Source organism: Ranitomeya imitator, chromosome 4, assembly GCF_032444005.1.
Source record: "Ranitomeya imitator isolate aRanImi1 chromosome 4, aRanImi1.pri, whole genome shotgun sequence".
Taxonomy (NCBI): Eukaryota; Metazoa; Chordata; class Amphibia; order Anura; family Dendrobatidae; genus Ranitomeya; species Ranitomeya imitator.
Genome location: NC_091285.1, coordinates 160,943,387 through 160,965,562, shown reverse-complemented (window position 1 = coordinate 160,965,562; position 22,176 = coordinate 160,943,387). Strand labels below are relative to the sequence as shown.

General features: G+C 48.4%; 1 protein-coding gene across 2 annotated transcripts in view; it reads right to left on the bottom strand.

Annotated features, from left to right (window-relative positions):
* The window catches only part of RBM27 (RNA binding motif protein 27), a 77,647-nt gene extending 64,959 nt beyond the window's left edge, over positions 1 to 12,688 (bottom strand). Inside the window, exon 1 of one of the 2 annotated variants that reach the window (XM_069764068.1) lies at positions 12,394 to 12,688. In XM_069764068.1, the coding sequence (XP_069620169.1) occupies positions 12,394 to 12,452 (59 nt within the window). In that variant the 5' untranslated portion in view covers positions 12,453 to 12,688. The remainder of the gene's footprint in view (positions 1 to 12,393) is intronic. The other variant, XM_069764070.1, reaches the window with a different exon arrangement.
* Between the last annotated feature and the right edge of the window lie 9,488 nt (positions 12,689 to 22,176).

Here is a 22,176-nt window from a genome sequence, read left to right as displayed (position 1 = left end):
CTATAGTAATGTCTCCACTCTTGAGAAGATCTCATACAAGACCCCCCTCAAAAGTTGTCAATTGTAAATAGACTATTGTTATCTTATAAGGAGACTAGATGGTGGCCCGATTCTAACGCATCGTGTATTCTAGAATACGTATGTAGTTTATTTATGAAGTTTTCAGAATAGTGCAAATTATACACAGGATTCGGCTGGCCGCGACCAATTAGCGAAGCGTAGTTCAAATTCCGTGCCAATTCGCGGCCGGACTGCGCCTGTCGCTGATTGTTCGCGGCCGGCCAAGTGTGACCAATCAGTGAAGCCAGGGCCGGCTCCAGATTTTTGAGGGCTCCGGGAGAAAGAGTCTCAGTGGGCCCCCCTCTAACACATACCACGATTCATGATGCACAGATACAGTAGAGAAATATACCACAGCCCACCGCAGCGTACAACACAGCCCACCGCAGCGTACAACACAGCCCACCGCAGCGTACAACACAGCCCACCGCAGCGTACAACACAGCCCACCGCAGCGTACAACACAGCCCACCGCAGCGTACAACACAGCCCACCGCAGCGTACAACACAGCCCACCGCAGCGTACAACACAGCCCACCGCAGCGTACAACACAGCCCACCGCAGCGTACAACACAGCCCACCGCAGCGTACAACACAGCCCACCGCAGCGTACAACACAGCCCACCGCAGCGTACAACACAGCCCACCGCAGCGTACAACACAGCCCACCGCAGCGTACAACACAGCCCACCGCAGCGTACAACACAGCCCACCGCAGCGTACAACACAGCCCACCGCAGCGTACAACACAGCCCACCGCAGCGTACAACACAGCCCACCGCAGCGTACAACACAGCCCACCGCAGCGTACAACACAGCCACGTAGTATATTGCCCAGCCACGTAGTATATAGCACAGCCCACGCCGTATATAAAGCAGCCACGTAATCATCTCGCGAGACCGCAATGAATGGCCCGGAGTGTTGCGAGGAGCGGGAAAGGCGTCGGAAGGCGAGTATATAATGATTTTTTATTTTTTTTTAAATTATTTTTAACATTCGTTTTTTTTTACTATTGATGATGCATAGGCAGCATCAATAGTAAAAAGTTGGTCACACAGGGTTAATAGTAGCGTTAATGGACTGCGTTACGCCGCGGCATAACGCGGTGTAACGCAGCCATTAACCATGTGTGAGCGCTGACTGGAAGGGGAACTGACAGAGTAGGAAGGGGCAAATTCGCGGCCGGACTGTGCCCGTCGCGGGATTTCTGTGACAGACAGAGACGGAAGTGCCCCTTAGTCGATTATATATAGAGATGGCATTCCATAAATGTTTTGGAGACCTAAGAGTGAGGGGGGGGTGCAACCGCTTAATTCCCAGTATAGGCCAGACAACATGAGGCCAGTGATGGCACGTACTGGCGATACACCATCTCCTTATGAGACATAAGCTCTACAAGACAAAACTCATCATTTCTGAAGCGTGAAGCAGAAGAGTACCAGAACCCAAAAGGGGGATGATAGCATGATCTATCACTCTGTGGAGGTATGGTTGGTTTCTATAATTGGAGGTACAATAAAGGCAGGTCTGTTACCACTGGTTAGTACATAAGTCGCGACATCCAATAATTGTACAATATGTCACCAGCATGGAAATGGCAGTAGAGGAAGCTATGACAAGAGAGGACCGCCCGATTTAAGGCTAGGCTGGAAAAGACTAAATAATACCATCAGACACGCGAACTTAGCCCTAGTGATCTGCACCATCAACCTTACCAGGTACGGATCAGCAGATTCAAGCACACCTTCACCACAGATCTGAAGCTAATGATCTGCATAGCACATCTGTTACGGCTTTTCTATGCAGGTCTACATTTTGTAGCATGTCTATTGCGGGTTTGCAGATTTGTTTCACTTTTTCCATAAAGTGGACTTGGCAAATCAGGTATGTTGCCTTATCTGATGGAAAAGTGTGATACTCTGCATCGGGAGTCATTTGGAAGAGAAGGCATGTGCTAGTCTAGTGAGGGTCTGACAGGCAACTTTAGGGTAAGCTGTTACATAGGAGCAGAAAGCTCCTTCCATACTTGTGAGTAATAAGAGAGTGCCATCCACAATCATATCATAACTATAGTGGATGCAGGTGTTTAAGAAGCACCCAGTCCCTGCAGCCAAATGGTCCCTTTAGTCTGTATTTGAAGAGCAATATTAAACGTTTGTGATAGTTGGGGGTCCTGTGGGAGATTTTACATTGGGGCCCACAATCTTCCAAGGTATACCACTGTTCGGTGCTGCCGGACCAGTAAAGGAATGGAGACCTTTAATACAAAGCAGAAACTACCTAGGATACCTTCTATGAAGTCAATAGTGCACGTTGGAAGTAACATTAATCATGGTAAGTCAATCTTCTATGTTCATGTGGAAATCCATAAACAGGCTGAACATACACCCTAATGAACATCTTTGCAGTCCTGACATTTCTGGACAGAGCTCCTGTATGTAGATGTGCCCTAAAGCTGCAGATATTGAGCTCTTCTCACTACGTGACAGAAGCTCTCGTACCCACATGCCTGACAACTACAAGTGCTTCTCACTAAATTAGAATATCAAAAAGTTCATTTATTTCAGTTCTCCAATACAGAAAGTGAACCTCATTATATAGAGCCATTACAGAGTGATCTATTTCAAGTGTTTATTTCTGTTAATGTTGGTGATTATGTCTTACAGCCAATGAAAACTCAAAAGTCATTATCTCAGTAAATTAGAATAATTAACAAAATACACCTGAAAAAGGCTTCCTAAGAATTTAAAAAGTCCCTTAGTCTGTTTCAGTAGTCTCCACAATCATGGGGAAGACTGCTGACTTGACAGATGTCCAGAAGGCAGTCATTGACACACTCCACAAGGAGGGTAAGCCACAAAAGGTCATTGCTGAAGAAGCTGGCTGTTCACAGAGTGATGTATCCAAGCATATTAATGGAAAGTTGAGTGGAAGGAAAAAGTGTAGTAGAAAAAGGTGCACAAGCAACCTGGATAACCGCAGCCTTGAAAGGATTAAGAAAAAGCCATTCAAAAGTTTGGGGGAGATTCACAAGGAGTGGACTGCTGCTGGAGTCATTGCTTCAAGAACCACCACATACAGACATATGGTATCCAGGACATGGGCTACAAGTGTCGCATTCCTCGTGTCAATCCACTCATGGCCAAGAGACAACGCCAGAAGCAATTTACCTGGGCCAAGGAGAAAAAGAACTAGACTGTTGCTCTGTGGCCAAGGTGTTTTCAGATGAAAGTAAATTTTGCATTTAACGTATTTTCTGGTGTATAACACGACTGGACGTATAAGACGACCCCCAACTTTTCCATATAAAATATGGAATTTGGGATATGCCTGCTGTATAAGACGGGGGTCATCTTATATGCCCGGTCATCTTATACGGCGTGTGGTTCCCAGGGTCTGGAGGAGAGGAGACTCTCCTTCAGGCCCTGGGATCCATATTCATGTAAAAAATAAAGAATAAAAATAAAAAAACATGGATATACTCACCCTCGGATAGCCCCTGGCTTACAGCGCTGCAAGCGTCCGCCTCCGTTCCTGAGAATGCAGTGAGTGAAGGACCTTCGATGACGTCGCGGTCACACGAGCGGTCAGGCGACCGGTTACCTGACTGCGACGTCATCAAAGGTCCTTCACTCACTGCATTCTTAGGAACGGAGGCAGACGCTAGCAGCGCTGTGAGCCAGGGGCCGTCCGAGGGCGAGTATATTTATGTTTTTTTATTTTTATTCTTTATTTTGTACATGAATATGGATCCCAGGGCCTGAAGGAGAGTCTCCTCTCCTCCAGAACCTGGGAACCACATGCCAACATCCAGGATCGCTCCCTGCACACGCCGTACCCGGCGTATAAGACGACCCCCGACTTTTGGGACAATTTTTAGGGGTCAAAAAGTCGTCTTATACGCCGGAAAATATGGTAATTTAGAAATCAAGGTCCCAGAGTCTGAAGAGTGGAGAGGCCACAATCCAAGCTGCCTGAAGTGTAGTGTGAAGTTTCCACAATCAGTGATGGTTTGGGGAGCCATGTCATCTGCTGGTGTAGGTCCACTGTGTTTTATTAAGACCAAAGTCAGCGCAGCTGTCTACCAGGAAATTTTAGAGCACTTCATGCTTCCCTCTGCCGACAAGCTTTTTGGAGATGGAAATTTCATTCTCCAGCAGGACTTGGCACCTGTCCACACTGCCAAAAGTACCAATACTTGATTTAAAAACAAACAGTATAACTGTGCTTGATTGGCAGCAAACTCGCCTGACCTTAACCCCATAGAGAATCTATGAGATATTGTCAAGAAGAAGATGAGACATCAGACCCAACAATGCAGATGAGCTGAAGGCTGCCATCAAAGCAACCTGGGCTTCCATAACACCTCAGCAGCGCCACAGACTGATCGCCTCCATGTCACACTGGGTTGATGCAGCAATTGATGCAAAAGGAGCCCAAAGCAAGTACTGAGTGCATTTACTGAGCATATATTTCGGTAGACCAACATTTCAAATTTTAAAATCATTTTTCAAGTTGGTGTTATAAAGTATTCTAATTTACTGCAATAATGACTTTTGGGTTCTCATTCGCTGTAAACCATAATCATCAACATTAACAGAAATAAACACTTGAAATAGATCACTGTTTGTAATGCCTATATAATATATGAGCTTTCGAGACTACTCAGGTCTCTTCATCAATCACAGACTAAAGCAAATTCTGAAGAATCACAGCACAGAACTGTCATTATGGGAGAGTGATAAGTGGTAAACAGTTGAGTCCATAAATATTGGAAAGTTCCTAAATTAGGAGTGAATGTTTTGTTGTCCTCTGATTGGGGTCTGAGGCCTCTCAATTCTAAGGCATTAGTCACACTAAACGACTTACTAACGATCACGACAGCGATACGACCTGGCCGTGATCGTTGGTAAGTCGTTGTGTGGTTGCTGGGGAGCTGTCACACAGACAGCTCTCTCCAGCAACCAATGATCAGGGGAAAGACTTCGGCATCGTTGAAACTGTCTTCAACGATGCTGAAATCCCCCTGCAGCACCCGGGTAACCAGGGTAAACATCGGGTTACTAAGCGCAGGGCCGCACTTAGTAACCCGATATTTACCCTGGTTACCATTGTAAAAGTAAAAAAAAAAAAAAAAAAACACTACATACTCATATTCCGATGTCTGTCACGTCCCCCGCCGTCAGCTTCCCTGCACTGACAGTCAGCGCCGGCCGTTAAGCAGAGCACAGCGATGACGTCACCTGCACTTAGTAACCCGATGTTTACCCTGGGGTACTTCGGCATCGTTGAAGACAGTTTCAACAATGCCGAAGTCTTTCCCCTGATCGCTGGAGAGAGCTGTCTGTGTGACAGCTCCCCAGCGACCACACAACGACTTGCCAACGATCACAGCCATGTCGTATCGCTGGTCGATCGTTGGTAAGTCGTTTAGTGTAACGGTACCTTAACTCCAACACTAACCCCAACACACCCCTAACCCTAACTGTAGCCATAACCCTAATCACAACCCTAACCCCAACACACCCCTAACCCTAATCCCAACCCTAACCCCAACACACCTCTAACCATAACCCTAACTACAGCCTAATCTTAAACCTATTTCCAACCCTAGCCCTAATTCTAACCCTAACTAATTCCAACCCTAACCCTAAGACTATGTGTCCACGTTGCGGATTCGTGTGAGATTTTTCCGCACCATTTTTGAAAAATCCGCAAGTAAAAAGGCACTGCGTTTTACCTGCAGATTTACCGCGGATTTCACCTGCGGATTCCTATTGAGGAACAGGTGTAAAACGCTGCAGAATCCGTGCAAAGAATTGACATGCTGCGGAAAATACAACAGCGTTTCCGCGCGGTATTTTCCACACCATGGGCACTGCGGATTTGGTTTTCCATTGGTTTACATGGTACTGTAAACCTGATGGAAAACTGCTACGAATCCGTAGCGGATCCGCAGCCAAATCCGCACCGTGTGCACATAGCCTAATTCTAACCCTAATTCTAGCCGTAACCCTAACCCTAGTGGGGCAAAAATGTATATATATTCTTTATTTTATTATTGTCCCTACCTATGGGGGTGATAAAGGGGGGGTTTATTTATATTTTTTATTTTGATCGCTGTGATAGAACCTATGAAAACATTTACAGCTCATCCTGGATTATACTACTGTACCCAATGTATTAAATATTTTCAGAGTCTGAGTCAGTCCACTTTATATCAATTCCGACATTACAGAACTGACGTACTGGTCCCTACAACGGCAGTTTGCAATCTTCACTCCGCAATATCCACTGCTGCTTGTTTCTGGTAAACACCCATGGAGTCAAAATCATCACTACACCTATAAATTCTCAAGGGGGTTAATTTCCAAAATGGGGTCACTTGAGGGGGGATTCTGCTTTTCTAGTACTTAGGGGCTCTGTGTATGGAGTCCACAAACTACTCTAGGAAAATCTGCGCTCCAGGAGGCAAATAGCGCTTCATCCCTACCGAGTCTCTCCGTATGGCTAAGCAGCACTGTACAGACACAATTTTGCTGGTAAAAATGAAAATATTTTTTGTTCACTGCCCAATGGTATGAAATGTGACACCTGTGGTGTCAATATGATCACTGCACCCCTAGATTAAGCAAGAGGTGTAGTTTGTAAAATGCTGTCATTCCGTTCTGGCACCTCAGCGTCATGGCCAATGTGACATGGCGCTTTCAAACTAGTCCAGCAAAATCTGAACTCCAACATGGCGATTCATCCCTTAATGAGCTACGCACTGTGCCTCAAAAGTAGTACTACCCTACATATGGGGTACTGGCGTACTCAGGGGAAATTGAACAACAAATTTTGGCGTCCATTTTCTCCTCATTGTGAAAATGAAAAAAAAAATTTAGGGCTAAAACATTTTTATGGGAAAAATATATAGGGCATTTTTTCATTTTCACAGATCAATGTTGTAAAACTCTGAGGCACCTTTGGGTTCAAAGTGCTCACCACACATCTAGAAACATTCCTTGAGGTCTAGCTTCCAAAATGGTGTCACTTGTGGGGGTTTCCACTGTTTAGGCACATCAGAGGCTCTCCAAACGCAACATGGCATCCGCTAATGATTCCAGCCAATTTTGCAGTCAAAAAGCGAAATGGAGCTCTTTCCTGCCCTGTCATGCACCCATATTGTTTCCCCCAACATTTGCGCTGTCTGCATGCTCAGAAGAGATTGCACAACAAATTTTGGGGTCCATTTTCTTCTATTACCCTTGTGAAAATAAAGAAAATTGTGTCTAAAGTAAACTTTTTGTGAAAAAAAGTTAAGGGTAAATGCACACGGTCAGTAAACATTGCAGGTTGGACGCTGCGTACTTGCGAAGCGTCCAACCCGCAGGGTCCAGATGTTACAGCATAGTGGATGTGATTTCAAGAAATCCCATGCCCACTTTGCATCCGGAGACACGCGTGGTGACGGACACGTGGCGCGTCTTTCCAGACAGCAGCATGTCAATTTCTTTTGCGGAGATGTGAGCCTCCATTAGAGAGATTTCACCCGTACAATGTATTGGACGCGGTGATTCCGCATGGTTCAGTGATCACATGCGGAATCACCTGCGTTCAATACCCAGCAGCGCTTTGGATTCAGACGACATGTGCTACGTCCAAAGTGAGGTCAATTACTGAACATCTGAACATACCCTAAGGCTATGTGCACACGTTCAAGAAAGTGAGCAGAAGTTTCCTGAGCAAATCCAGACCACTTTCACAGGAAATCCGCAAGCATATTTTTCGCGTTTTTTGAAGATTTCTCACGTTTTTTCCCAATGCAATAATATAGCGGGAAATCCGCAAAAATCCGCAAAATTAATGAACATGCTGCGTTTTTATCCAAGATGCGTTTTTATCGCTGAAAAAAACGCAACATATGCACAAAAATTGCGGAATGCATTAAAATTGATGGGATGCTTAACCCCTTCACGACATGCACCGTACTAGTACTGCGCATGCCGTGTCACCCCCTTTGATGTGGGCTCACCTCCGGAGCCCACATCAAAGTCACGACATGTCAGCTGTTTTGTACAGCTGACATGTGCGCGCAATAGCGGCGGGTGAAATAGCTATTCACCCGCCGCTATTAACCTGTTAAATGCCGCTGTCAAACGCAGACAGCGGCATTTAACCGGCGCTTCCGGCCGGGCAGCTGGAAATGATGTCATCGCCGACCCCCGTTACATGATCGGGGGTCGGCGATGCATCAGGAAGGTGACCATAGAGGTCCTTGAGACCTCTATGGTTACTGATGCCGGCCTGCTGTGAGCGCCCCCCTGTGGTCGGCGCTCATAGCACACCTGTATTTCTGCTACATAGCAGCGATCTGATGATCGCTGCTATGTAGCAGAGCCGATCAGGCTATGCCAGCTTCTAGCCTCCCATGGAGGCTATTGAAGCATGGCACAAGTAAAAAAAAAATGTTTTTAAAAATATGAAAAAAATATAAAAGTTTAAATCACCCCCCTCTCGCCCCATCCTAAATAAAACAATTAAAAAAAAAAACTACATGTATTTGGTATCGCCGCGTTCAGAATCGCCCGATCAATAAAAAAAAAAAAAGCATTAACCTGATCGCTAAACAGTGTAGCGAGAAAAAAATCCGAAACGCCAGAATTACGTTTTTTTGGTCGCCGTGACATTGCATTAAAGTGCAATAACAGGCGATCAAAAGAACGTATCTGCACCGAAATGGTATCATTAAAAACGTCAGCTCGGCACGCAAAAAATAAGCCCTCACCCGACCCCAGATCACGAAAAATGGAGACGCTTCGGGTATCGGAAAATGGCCCTTTTTTTTTTTTTAAGCAAAGTTTTGAATTTTTTTTCACCACATAGATAAAAAATAACCTAGTCATGTTAGGTGTCTATGAACTCGTAATGACCTGAGAATCACAATGGCAGGTCAGTTTTAGCATTTAGTGAACCTAGCAAAAAAGCCAAGCAAAAAACAAGTGTGGGATTGCACTTTTTTTGCAATTTCACCGCACTTGGAATTTTCTTCCCGTTTTCTAGTAAAAGACATGCTAAAACCAATGGTGTCGTTCAAAAGTACAACTCGTCCCGCAAAAAATAAGCCCTCACATGACCATATTGACGGAAAAATAAAAAAAGTTATGGCTCTGGGAAGGAGGGAAGTGAAAAATGAAAACGCAAAAACGAAAAAGGGCCGCGACTTGAAGGGGTTAATGTAAGCGTTTTTTGCAGCAGACGAAAAAAAAAAAACGTGAAAAAAACCCCGAAAAATCCAGAAAGTGTGCAAATAGTCTAAATGTTCATTTTATCCTTCCACATTACACTAATTCCTATGAAGCACTTGAAAGATTAGTAAACTTCTTGAATGTGGTTTTGAGCACCTTGAGGGGTGCAGTTTTTAGAATGGTGTCACTTTTGGGTAATTCCGTTATACAGACCCCTCAAAGTCACTTCAAATGTGAAGTGGTCCCTAAAAAAAGGATTTTGTAAATTCTGTTGCAAAAATTAGAAATCGCTGGTCAACTTTTAACCATTACAAACTTCATAACTAAAATAAATTAAATTGTGGGACATGTGGAAAATATTATCTATTTTGTGTGATATCTCTATGATTTAAGGGCATAAAAAAATAAAAAATAAGTTTTAAAATTGCAGCGTTTTCAATATTTACGTCAAATTTCCAATGTTTTCACAAATAAACGCAAGCTATATTGAACAAATGTTACTGCTATCTTGAAGTACAATATGTCACAAGAAAAATAAAATCTCCGGATCAGTGGGATCCGTTGAAGTGTTCTAGAGTTATGACCACATAAAGTGACACTGGACAGAATTTAAAATATTGGCCGGGTTAGGAAGGTGAAAACAGGCTGGGGGTGAAGAGGTTAAATGTTACCCATCTAAATGAGTCTAAACATCTTGACTGTACACACTGACGGGAGCCTAAGTGGCTATCCTGACCGTACACACTGACGAGCGACTAAGTGGCCATCCTGACCGTACACACTGACGAGCGACTAAGTGGCCATCCTGACTGTACACACTGACGGGAGCCTAAGTGGCCATCCTGACTGTACACACTGACGGGAGCCTAAGTGGCCATCCTGACTGTACACACTGACGGGCGCCTAAGTGGCCATCCTGACTGTACACACTGACGAGCGACTAAGTGGCTATCCTGACCGTACACACTGACGAGCGACTAAGTGGCTATCCTGACCGTACACACTGACGAGCGACTAAGTGGCTATCCTGACCGTACACACTGACGAGCGACTAAGTGGCCATCCTGACTGTACACACTGACGGGAGCCTAAGTGGCCATCCTGACTGTACACACTGACGGGAGCCTAAGTGGCCATCCTGACTGTACACACTGACGGGCGCCTAAGTGGCTATCCTGACCGTACACACTGACGAGCGACTAAGTGGCCATCCTGACCGTACACACTGACGAGCGACTAAGTGGCCATCCTGACTGTACACACTGACGGGAGCCTAAGTGGCTATCCTGACCGTACACACTGACGAGCGACTAAGTGGCCATCCTGACCGTACACACTGACGAGCGACTAAGTGGCCATCCTGACTGTACACACTGACGGGAGCCTAAGTGGCCATCCTGACTGTACACACTGACGGGAGCCTAAGTGGCCATCCTGACTGTACACACTGACGGGCGCCTAAGTGGCCATCCTGACTGTACACACTGACGAGCGACTAAGTGGCCATCCTGACCGTACACACTGACGAGCGACTAAGTGGCTATCCTGACCGTACACACTGACGAGCGACTAAGTGGCCATCCTGACTGTACACACTGACGGGAGCCTAAGTGGCCATCCTGACTGTACACACTGACGAGCGACTAAGTGGCCACCCTGACTGTACACACTGACGAGCGACTAAGTGGCCACCCTGACTGTACACACTGACGAGCGCCTAAGTGGCCATCCTGACTGTACACACTGACGGGAGCCTAAGTGGCCATCCTGACTGTACACACTGACGGGCGCCTAAGTGGCCATCCTGACTGTACACACTGACGGGCGCCTAAGTGGCCATCCTGACTGTACACACTGACGAGCGACTAAGTGGCCATCCTGACTGTACACACTGACGGGCGCCTAAGTGGCCATCCTGACTGTACACACTGACGGGAGCCTAAGTGGCCATCCTGACTGTACACACTGACGGGCGCCTAAGTGGCCATCCTGACTGTACACACTGACGAGCGACTAAGTGGCCATCCTGACTGTACACACTGACGGGCGCCTAAGTGGCCATCCTGACTGTACACACTGACGGGCGCCTAAGTGGCCATCCTGACTGTACACACTGACGGGCGCCTAAGTGGCCATCCTGACTGTACACACTGACGAGCGACTAAGTGGCTATCCTGACCGTACACACTGACGGGAGCCTAAGTGGCCATCCTGACTGTACACACTGACGAGCGACTAAGTGGCCACCCTGACTGTACACACTGACGGGAGCCTAAGTGGCCATCCTGACTGTACACACTGACGAGCGACTAAGTGGCTATCCTGACTGTACACACTGACGGGAGCCTAAGTGGCCATCCTGACTGTACACACTGACGGGCGCCTAAGTGGCCATCCTGACTGTACACACTGACGGGAGCCTAAGTGGCCATCCTGACTGTACACACTGACGAGCGACTAAGTGGCCACCCTGACTGTACACACTGACGGGAGCCTAAGTGGCCATCCTGACTGTACACACTGACGAGCGACTAAGTGGCTATCCTGACTGTACACACTGACGGGCGCCTAAGTGGCTATCCTGACTGTACACACTGACGGGAGCCTAAGTGGCCATCCTGACTGTACACACTGACGGGCGCATACTTGGAGCGTAGCATGAACATAGCATGGACCGAGCCAGTGTAGTAGAGACCAAGCAGTCCTGGGATGATGACACAGCCGCCATAGAGCCCTGATCTCAGCATCATAGAGTCCTTCTTACCTGAAGACAAAGATCAGTGGTCACTTCTCCAGGATGTTTGGAACCCCCTGCCCAGTGCTTTCTATGATGTGTGTGTGTGTTTTTAGAGGAACTGATAGACAAGTGGGGTCACATCAAATATTCAACAGTTTGCTCTCATTCATTGCTACAAAGCCGCCATTAACCCTTGTGTGCAAGCTCCTGGTGCCTGGGCAGCACATGCCTGCATACATGGTCGGCCAGGGCTCCCGGTGCCCCCAGCTGTCACCCTCCGGGCACAAAGCCATGCAGCACCGCCCCCTCCCCCAGACTTGTTGCCACCAGGCCCAGTCCCCAGCACTTGGCTGCTCGCACTTACATGGGCTCTAGTAACTTGGCCAGCCACGTCTTGAAGGCCTCCACATTCTCTATGAGCATGTCGGCGGCTGAGGCAGGGCTGGGGGTGTGGGGGCCCACTAGCGTGCCAGCAGCGCGAGCGCAGCGCTCATCCTCGTCTCCCGCCGGAATCCGCCTGGTCCCTCGCACACGTCCCTGAGGAGCTTCCTGCCCGTCAGCCAGTCTCCGCACTGACCGCACGCCAATTACCGGCTCCACTCCCGTCCCAAGCACGGCACAACTTAGGCAGGCATTAGGGCCTACGATGGGACCGGAAGACGGACAGCTCCAAGCAGCCAACCACAATGCTGGACGTGACGTACGCCGGCCAATGGGATCTGGTGGGGCGGGACTACACGCGCTCAGCCATTAGTGGGCGGGGCCACGGCAGAAAGGGTTGTAATACCGCATGGTGCCAGAGTGCAGCCAGCACACGCGCGGCGCCGACCACTGCTGTGGTTGTAGTCACTAGTCCTGGTGTGGTAGTAGTCCTGCTGTGGTTGTAGTCACTAGTCCTGGTGTGGTAGTAGTCCTGCTGTGGTTGTAGTCACTAGTCCTGGTGTGGTAGTAGTCCTGCTGTGGTTGTAGTCACTAGTCCTGGGGTGGTAGTAGTCCTGCTGTGGTTGTAGTCACTAGTCCTGCTGTGGTTGTAGTCACTAGTCCTGGTGTGGCGAGAGGGCTCCAATGGCAATACACACTTATTGCCGCCATGCTGGCACTTGGCCATTGCAGGACACGTACCTGGGTACCCAATGCTTTAGGCTGGTGCCCTCACTGCACATGTGGGACCCGGTTCATGGAGGGGTGGCAGCTCTCACGTCCAACACTTTCACATATTGCCAGGACCGTATTTAGAGTTTCTGCTGCCCTAGGCACTTTTAGTGCTGCCTCCCCCATTGGTGAGTATGACACTATCGGCAGTGACTTTGGCGAGAATCGCTCATGTGAAAGTCGCCCTTTGCAGCAGGTCGGGCAGTTTTGCCGCGTAACGGATCACTTACGGCAACACTGCGTTTTGCCCCATTCATTCCCTATGGGATTTGTGGTACCTGGTCTAAAGGTTGCGGTGCACGTTGTGCGCCGCGGCAAATTTTAGGCCACGCCTTTGACCACACCCATTTCACAACTAGTCACACCCATATCCACGTCCCAACCACACCCATTTAGCACTGCTGATCACACTGTTTCATATACAATAATTATAACCCCCCAAAAAATATGGCCACACAGTGCTCCATACTGTATAATGGCCCTACATGATGCTCCATACTGCAAAATGGCCACACATGATGCTCCATACTGCATAATGGCCACACATGATGCTCCATACTGTACAATGACCACACATGATGCTCCATACTGTATAATGGCCACACATGATGCTCCATACTGTACAATGGCCCTACATGATGCTCCATACTGTATAATGGCCACACATGATGCTCCATACTGCAAAATGGCCACACATGATGCTCCATACTGCATAATGGCCACACATGATGCTCCATACTGTATAATGACCACACATGATGCTCCATACTGTATAATGGCCACACATGATGCTCCATACTGTATAATGGCCACACATGATGCTCCATACTGTATAATGGCCCTACATGATGCTCCATACTGCAAAATGGCCACACATGATGCTCCATACTGCATAATGGCCACACATGATGCTCCATACTGTATAATGGCCACACATGATGCTCCATACTGTATAATGGCCACACATGATGCTCCATACTGTATGATGACCCCACATGATGCTCCATACTGTAGAATGGCCACACATGATGCTCCATACTGTAGAATGGCCACACATGATGCTCCATACTGTATAATGGCCACACAGTGCTCCATACTGTATAATGGCCCTACATGATACTCCATACTGCATAATGGCCACACATGATGCTCCATACTGCATAATGGCCACACATGATGCTCCATACTGCATAATGACCACACATGATGCTCCATACTGTATAATGGCCACACATGATGCTCCATACTGTATAATGGCCACACATGATGCTCCATACTGTATAATGGCCACACATGATGCTCCATACTGTATAATGGCCACACAGTGCTCCATACTGTATAATGGCCACACATGATGCTCCATACTGTATGATGACCCCACATGATGCTCCATACTGTAGAATGGCCACACATGATGCTCCATACTGTAGAATGGCCACACATGATGCTCCATACTGTATAATGGCCACACAGTGCTCCATACTGTATAATGGCAGCACATGATGCTCCATACTGTATAATGACCGCACATGCTTCATACTGTATAATGGCCACACATGATGCTCCATACTGTATGATGACCCCACATAATGCTCCATACTGTAGAATGGCCACACATGATGCTCCATACTGTAGAATGGCCACACATGATGCTCCATACTGTATAATGGCCACACATGATGCTCCATACTGTATAATGGCCACACATGATGCTCCATACTGTATAATGGCAGCACATGATGCTCCATACTGTATAATGACCGCACATGATGCTTCATACTGTATAATGGCCACACATGATGCTCCATACTGTATAATGGCCCCACATGATGATCAATACTGTATAATGGCCACACAGTGCTCCATACTGTATAATAGCCCTACATGATGCTCCATACTGTATAATGGCCATACAGTGCCACATACTGTATAATGGCCACATGATGCTCCATACTGTATAATGGCCACACATGATGCTCCATACTGTATAATGGCCACACATGATGCTCCATACTGTATAATGACCCCACATGAAGCTCAATAGTGTATAATGCCCCTCTCCCATCTTGTATGCATGGCTCATCTCTCTCCCATCCCATATGCATGGCCCATATTCCCCCCTCCTCCTGTATGCATGGCTCATATTCTTTCCCCCTCCTGTTTGCATGGCTCATATCCCCCCCGTGTATGCATGGCTCATAATACCCCCTGTATGCATGGCTCATAATTCCCCCCCACCTCTTGTATGCATGGCTCATATTCCACCACCACCCCCTCCTGTATGCATGTCTCATATCACCCCCCCCCTTCCTGTATGCATGGCTCATCTCCCTCCCATCCCATATGCATGGCTCATAATACCCCCTCCTCCTGTATGCATGGCTCATATTCCCTCCTCCTATATGCATGGCACATATTCCCCCCCCCCCCTCCTATTTGCATGGCTCATATTCCCCCCTCCTCCTATTTGCATGGCTCTTAATTCCCCCTGTATGCATGGCTCATAATTCCCCCCCACCTCCTGTATGCATGGCTCATATTCCACCACCACCACCTCCTCCTGTATGCATGGCTTATAATTCCCCCCCTGTATGCATGGCTCATATCCCCCCCCTTCCTGTATGCATGGCTCATATTCCCCCATATGCATGGCTCATCTCGCCGCCCCCCCCCCCCCGCTCCCCCCATCTTGCATGGCGCAGGCGGCTTACCGTCCTCCTTCATCCTCCCATGTCCCTGATACTCACCTGTCAGCTGTCCCACGACCACACCGTGCGGCTGCGCCGACATCCCTCTGGCTCTGTCCCGGCGCAGTACCTTCTTCATGAGTGAGCGGTCATGTGGTACCGCTCATTAAGGTCATGAATATGCACATATTCTTGACCTTAATGAGCAGCACCATGTGACCGCTCACTCAGGACACGCTACAGACGCTGAGACCAGGCATCGCTGGAGAAGGGTCAGTGTGAGTATTGTCTGACTCTTCAAGGAGGGTGGGTGGGGGGAGGTCAGTCGGGAGGTAAAAAAAATAAAAAAAACCTTGCTCACTTGCTTAGGTGCCACCCTCAGCATCGTCCCCACCCTAGGCACGTGCCCTTGAGCGCCTAGTGGCAAATACGGCCCTGCATATTGCAACAGTATTGCACAGCTCGAAGTTTGCATTTTTACACTTGTCCCTGCCAGCCCAGCCAACATGGGCGACACTGGGACTGAGCATGGCGAAGCCCACCTGTCCAATGCATCACTAGTGGCGCTTATGTCACTGTAAATGTACTGCACGCCATTATTGGGGGTAATGCCTCAGGCAGAGGTGCATCGCACGCCCGTGCTCCCATTCATTAGCGCCACAGTCACACTGTCAGTATTTGGTCAGTATTTTACCTCAGTATTTGTAAGCCAAAACCAGGAGAGGAAAAGTATAACAGAAACACGTCACCACTTCTGTATTTATCACCCACTCCTGGTTTTGGCTTAGGGTATGTGTCCACGTTCAGGATTGCATCAGGATTTGGTCAGGATTTTCCATCAGTTTTTGTAAGCCAAAACCAGGAGTGGGTGATAAATACAGAAGTGGTGCATATGTTTCTATTATACTTTTCCACTAATTGTTCCACTCCTGGTTTTGGCTTACAAAAACTGATGGAAAATCCTGACCAAATCCTGATGCAATCCTGAACGTGGACACATACCCTTACACATACTGAGGTAAAATACTGGCCAAATACTGAATGTTTCCTTTAGGCCACGTTCACACAATGTTCTGTCTGTTGCAGTTTGTTCAAAGACAAGAAACTGCACCATATTCACGTTCCCTGGGGCCACTAGTCTCACCATTGCTTCAACTTTGCTTTTTGGGTTTTGTTTTTATGGCATTGATTGTGCAAAAAAAAAAAAAGACCTGAAAATAGAATTATACTTACCGGTAATTTGGTTTCTAAAGACCCTCCACAACAGCACCACAGGAGGTTGCCTCCACATCCAAATTAGGGACAGGAAACACAAGAGGTTTTTCCCAAGGACCCCGAACGAATGCTTGAATTTTTTATTCACACCATGGAATCAAATGAATGTAACGTTCTTAGGGGGTGTATTACCAGTGCTGTCGTGGAGGTTCTTAGAAACCAGTAAGTGTAATTCTATTTTATTCCCTCCACGACAGCACCACAGGATAAATGCCAAAGAATAATGTTTAGGGAGGGACAATAGCCTGGAAGACTTTCCTGCCAAAGGCTAGATCTTTTACAGATATTAGGTCTAATCTCTAAAGGTACCGTCACACTAGACGATATCGCTAGCGATCCGTGACGTTGCAGCGTCCTGGCTAGCGATATCGTCCAGTGTGACAGGCAGCAGCGATCAGGCCCCTGCTGTGATGTCGCTGGTCGGGGAAGAAAGGCCAGAACTTTATTTCGTCGCTGGCTCTCCCGCTGACATCGCTGAATCGGCGTGTGTGACGCCGATTCAGCGATGTCTTCGCTGGTAACCAGGGTAAACATCGGGTTACTAAGCGCAGGGCCGCGCTTAGTAACCCGATGTTTACCCTGGTTACCATCGTTAAAGTAAAAAAAACAAACCGTACATACTTACCTACCGCTGTCTGTCCTCGGCGCTCTGCTTCTCTGGTCTGGCTGTGAGAGCCGGGCAGCCGGAAAGCAGGGCGGTGACGTCACCGCTCTGCTTTCCGGCCGCTGTGCTCACAGCCAGACCAGAGAAGCAGAGCGCCGAGGATAGACAGTGTCAGAATGCAGCATTAGTCACCGCTCACACAGGGTTAATGCCAGCGGTAACGGACCGCGTTATGCCACGGGTAACTCACTCTGTTACCGCCGCTATTAACCCTGTGTGACCAAGTTTTTACTATTGATGCTGCCTATGCAGCGTCAATAGTAAAAACATCTAATGTTGGGGCGTGGCCTATCTGCTGATGGAGTAGGTCGCACAGAGTGGGAGCTCCTTAGCCAGGAACCTCAAAGCGGCACATTTCTACCTCTCAGGTGTCCTCCTCTGCCTTCACGACATCGGTGCTGGCTCCCGGAGCGTCGGTGAGTGCATGTGGAAATCCAGAGCGTGCAACCGCGATCCCCCTAGGAGAATTCCAGACTTCTTTGCAGCCACCCCGCAGCCACCGCCGGAATCCAGGATGGCGCCGTCCTCCCCCAGGGCTTCCCGCTCCTCACAACGCAACGCTCAGGCGTCGCGGTCCGGCGCTGCGGCGTCGCATCTAGGCGGAACAGCATCACATTCGGACGCAGCAGCGTCGCATTTTGGCGGAGCGGCGTTAAATTCAGGAGGCTCGGCGTCTGACTCAGCTGATGGCCCGGTGACCGCATCTCTCCTTAAAGGCCTGCTTGGGGACCTTAGAGCCTCCATCCAAGAGGACTTGCGTACTATGCTGGCTGAGCTAAGAGGAGAGGTGGCAGAGCTGGGCAACCGCACGGACCGCCTGGAGCGCAAGATGGCGGAACTGGTCTCCTCTCATAATGAGCTCTGGGACGCACATGAATCCCTGCAAACCCTAGCTGCTAAAACTCACGCTAAAGCCCTGGACCTGGAAGATAGGTCCAGGAGAAATAACGTTAAACTGAGAGGCATCGAGGAATCTGTCCTGGCAGGGGATTTGAGGCCATTCCTGCAGGACTTTATGGCGGCAGCCTTACCGCAGTTCGCGCCAAAGGACTTCATAATAGACCGCGTGCATAGGATCCCTAAACCCTCTGGCCTGGGGCCCTCCATTCCCAGAGATGTGCTGGCGCGCATACATTTTTTTGAAATAAAGGAGGACTTCCTACAGGCCCTAAGGAGAACCCCAGCGCTTCCTGAAAGATTTGCAAACATCTCAGTCTTTCCGGATCTCTCCCCGGGCACTTTGGCTCTGCGGAGGGCCTTCGCCCCCTACACTACCATCCTCAGAGAGAAAGGCATCCTGTATCGCTGGGGATTTCCGACGAAGCTGCTCATTCGCAAAGACGGATCAATCACTACCTGCCTAACTCCGTCCCACGCGGCTTCGGCTCTCGCTAAATGGGGACTCCCGACTCCTCGAGTGCCGTGAACATTCCTAAGCACGGGTCTGACGGAGGTCCCAGGGCCCGTATCACACCGGACTGGGAGGAGGCTTGAACCCACTGTATCTTTGGTTCCTGGCTATTTTCCCGCACGGATTTACTTGGTTTTTCCTTTTTTTTTTTTTCCTTTTTTAAGCTGCGTTGGTCTCTCGCTTGAGAGCTCCAGCAGCATCTGTTTGCCCCATAGGTGAACTGTTTTTTTGATTCTCACCTTCTGGACTCAGGATATTCCTGAATGGACCTTGGTCCGCTGGTTTTTTTGTTGTATGTCCTGTTTGTTTCCCTATGTTCTTTCTCTTCTGTTTCTGTTTTGCCCTTTCTTATGTCCTGCTATATTGACCACATGTTTTCTTTGCCTTTGCTCAGGTTATCAGTGTTTGAGGACTGTAAAACTGTTCTTATGCCTTTTCAATGAGTATCTCACTGTATTCAATTAACGTTAATGGCCTCAACTCGCCGGGTAAGAGGTCTGTGGTTTGGCATCAGTTGAGCAAATCCCGTCATGATATTTTATGTCTCCAGGAAACGCACTTGCTGGAATGTGATAACTCCAGAATGCAATCAGGTCTGTACCCGCATCAGTTTTTCGCCAATGGTCCGTCAAAAAAGGCGGGTGTAGCAATTTTCTTCAGCAGGTCCAACTCCTTCCAACTGGTTCGATCTATAGCGGATCCATTGGGTAGATTCATTGTGGTGTTGTGTCTCATTAATAATGCCCCATATACTATTGCCTCGATATATGCCCCTAATGTAGGTCAACTTAAGTTTCTGGAGGGTGTATTCAAAACTCTTAATGATATTCAACATGGGCACAAGCTGATAGCTGGTGACTTCAATGCCCCAATGTCCAAAGTCCTTGACTGCTCTGCCTCTTCACTGTCTAGATGTGAAGTCGGGCCTCTAGCTGACTCTTTCCACTTGCATGATGTCTGGCGGTACCTGCACTGCGGTGAGAGAGACTACACATTTTTGTCTCCCAGACACGGTTCTTATAGCAGGATTGATTTTGTGCTGGTGAATGACGTGGCTCTCCCTCACTGCATCGCAGCAGATATTGGCAGTATCACCTGGTCAGATCATGCCCCGGTGTCCCTTACCCTGAAGGACCCCTTGGCCATCAGACCCCCTGCGCGTTGGCGCCTTAATGCCTACCTCCTGGCTGACCAATCCAATTCCCAATGTATAGAGGAGGCCTTGGGGGAATTTTTTGCCTCCAATGACACTCCTGACATTGGTGACGATACCCTCTGGTTCGCCCACAAGGCGGTGATTAGGGGTCACTTCATCAAGTTAGCGGCAAAGGCTAAGAGGAAATACAATGCGGCACTTCAGGTAGCCTTAGACGAATTATCTCGCCTGGAATCTGCTCATAAACTTTCTCCTACTCCAGCACTTCTCTCTGACCTTTCTAAAGCCCGCATACATGTTCGCAATCTCCTCCTCCATAAGGCTGAGAAGGCCCTGAGGAAAACCAGAGCCAAATTCTACACAATGGGGGATCGAGCGGGTGCTGTTCTGGCTAGACGTGTTAGGAAGAGAGAGGCCCAATCCAAGATCCCATTCTTGCTCCGGTCTGATGGCTCCCAGGTTCGCAACCCGATTCAGATTGCGGAGGAGTTTGCTTCTTATTATTCCTCGCTTTATGACCTCGGGTCTGACCTGGGGATTCCCCAACCTTCGCGGGAGTCAATTTTGGCGTTCTTGGAGAGGGCTAATCTCCCCTCCGTCACTCAGGAGCAGCTCTCCTTCCTAAATTCCCCCATTGTCGAGTCTGAACTCTCGCAGATTGTCAGAGAGGCCAATAAGGGTTCCTCCCCGGGGCCTGATGGCTTTCCCTTCTCCTACTATGCTCAGTTTTTTCCTGTCCTTGCCCCCTTTCTGTTGCGTCTTTTTAATAATTGGCTGACGGTTGGCAGTATTAGGGCTGAGGGGTTGGAGGCTGCCATTGCGACTCTCCCCAAACAAGGGAAACCCACAACATCTCCGGGGAACTTCCGCCCGATAGCACTCTTAAACTGCGAAGTTAAGATCTACGCAAAAGTCTGGGCCAATAGATTGTTCTCAGTCCTTCCTGATCTCATTCACCCCGACCAAGTTGGGTTTGTTCATGGCAGACAGACTAGGGATGGTACCAGACGTCTGATAGATCTCTTGGATGTGGTGGAGAGGGGGAGTCTCCCCAGTGTATTCCTGTCGCTCGATGCCGAGAAGGCGTTTGACAGAGTGCACTGGGGCTATATCGAGCTCACATTGGAGAAGTTTGGGCTTACCGGGCAGATTAGCAAAGCGGTTATGGCATTGTATTCCAACCCATGCGCCTCGGTTCGATCGGCGGGATTCGGGTCTCGAACGTTTCCTATTAGGAACGGTACTCGTCAAGGCTGCCCCCTCTCCCCTATCATCTTTGCTCTGATCATGGAGCCCTTGGCCGCCATGGTCAGGCAGTGCGCGGACATAAGGGGAATTGCGGTGGGGGGAACTGAACATAAAATTGGTCTTTATGCCGACGACGTGGTCCTGACCTGCACCTCTCCCTTAACTTCATTGACTGCAATCACCACCATCCTATCTGAGTTTTCGGCAGTTTCATATTATAAACTTAACCTCACCAAATCCACAATTTTCCCCCTCTTCCTCCCCCCCCCCTTCAGATTCAAATTCAATCTCAATATGCTTTTATTTGGGCTCCCTTGGGCTTTACATATCTGGGCATCAAGATTACTAGGCTAGATAACATAGTCCGAGTAAATTGCGAAGAAGCTCTTTCGGAGGTCAGGAGGGGCATGGAGCAAATATCAAGCGCGTCCCTCTCGTGGATGGCCCGCATACAAACGGCAAAAATGCTATTCCTCCCCAAAATAATGTACCTCTTTCGGTGCCTTCCCCTTTTTATCCCCTCGAAGTTTATTTCGGCGTTTCAATCTTTGATA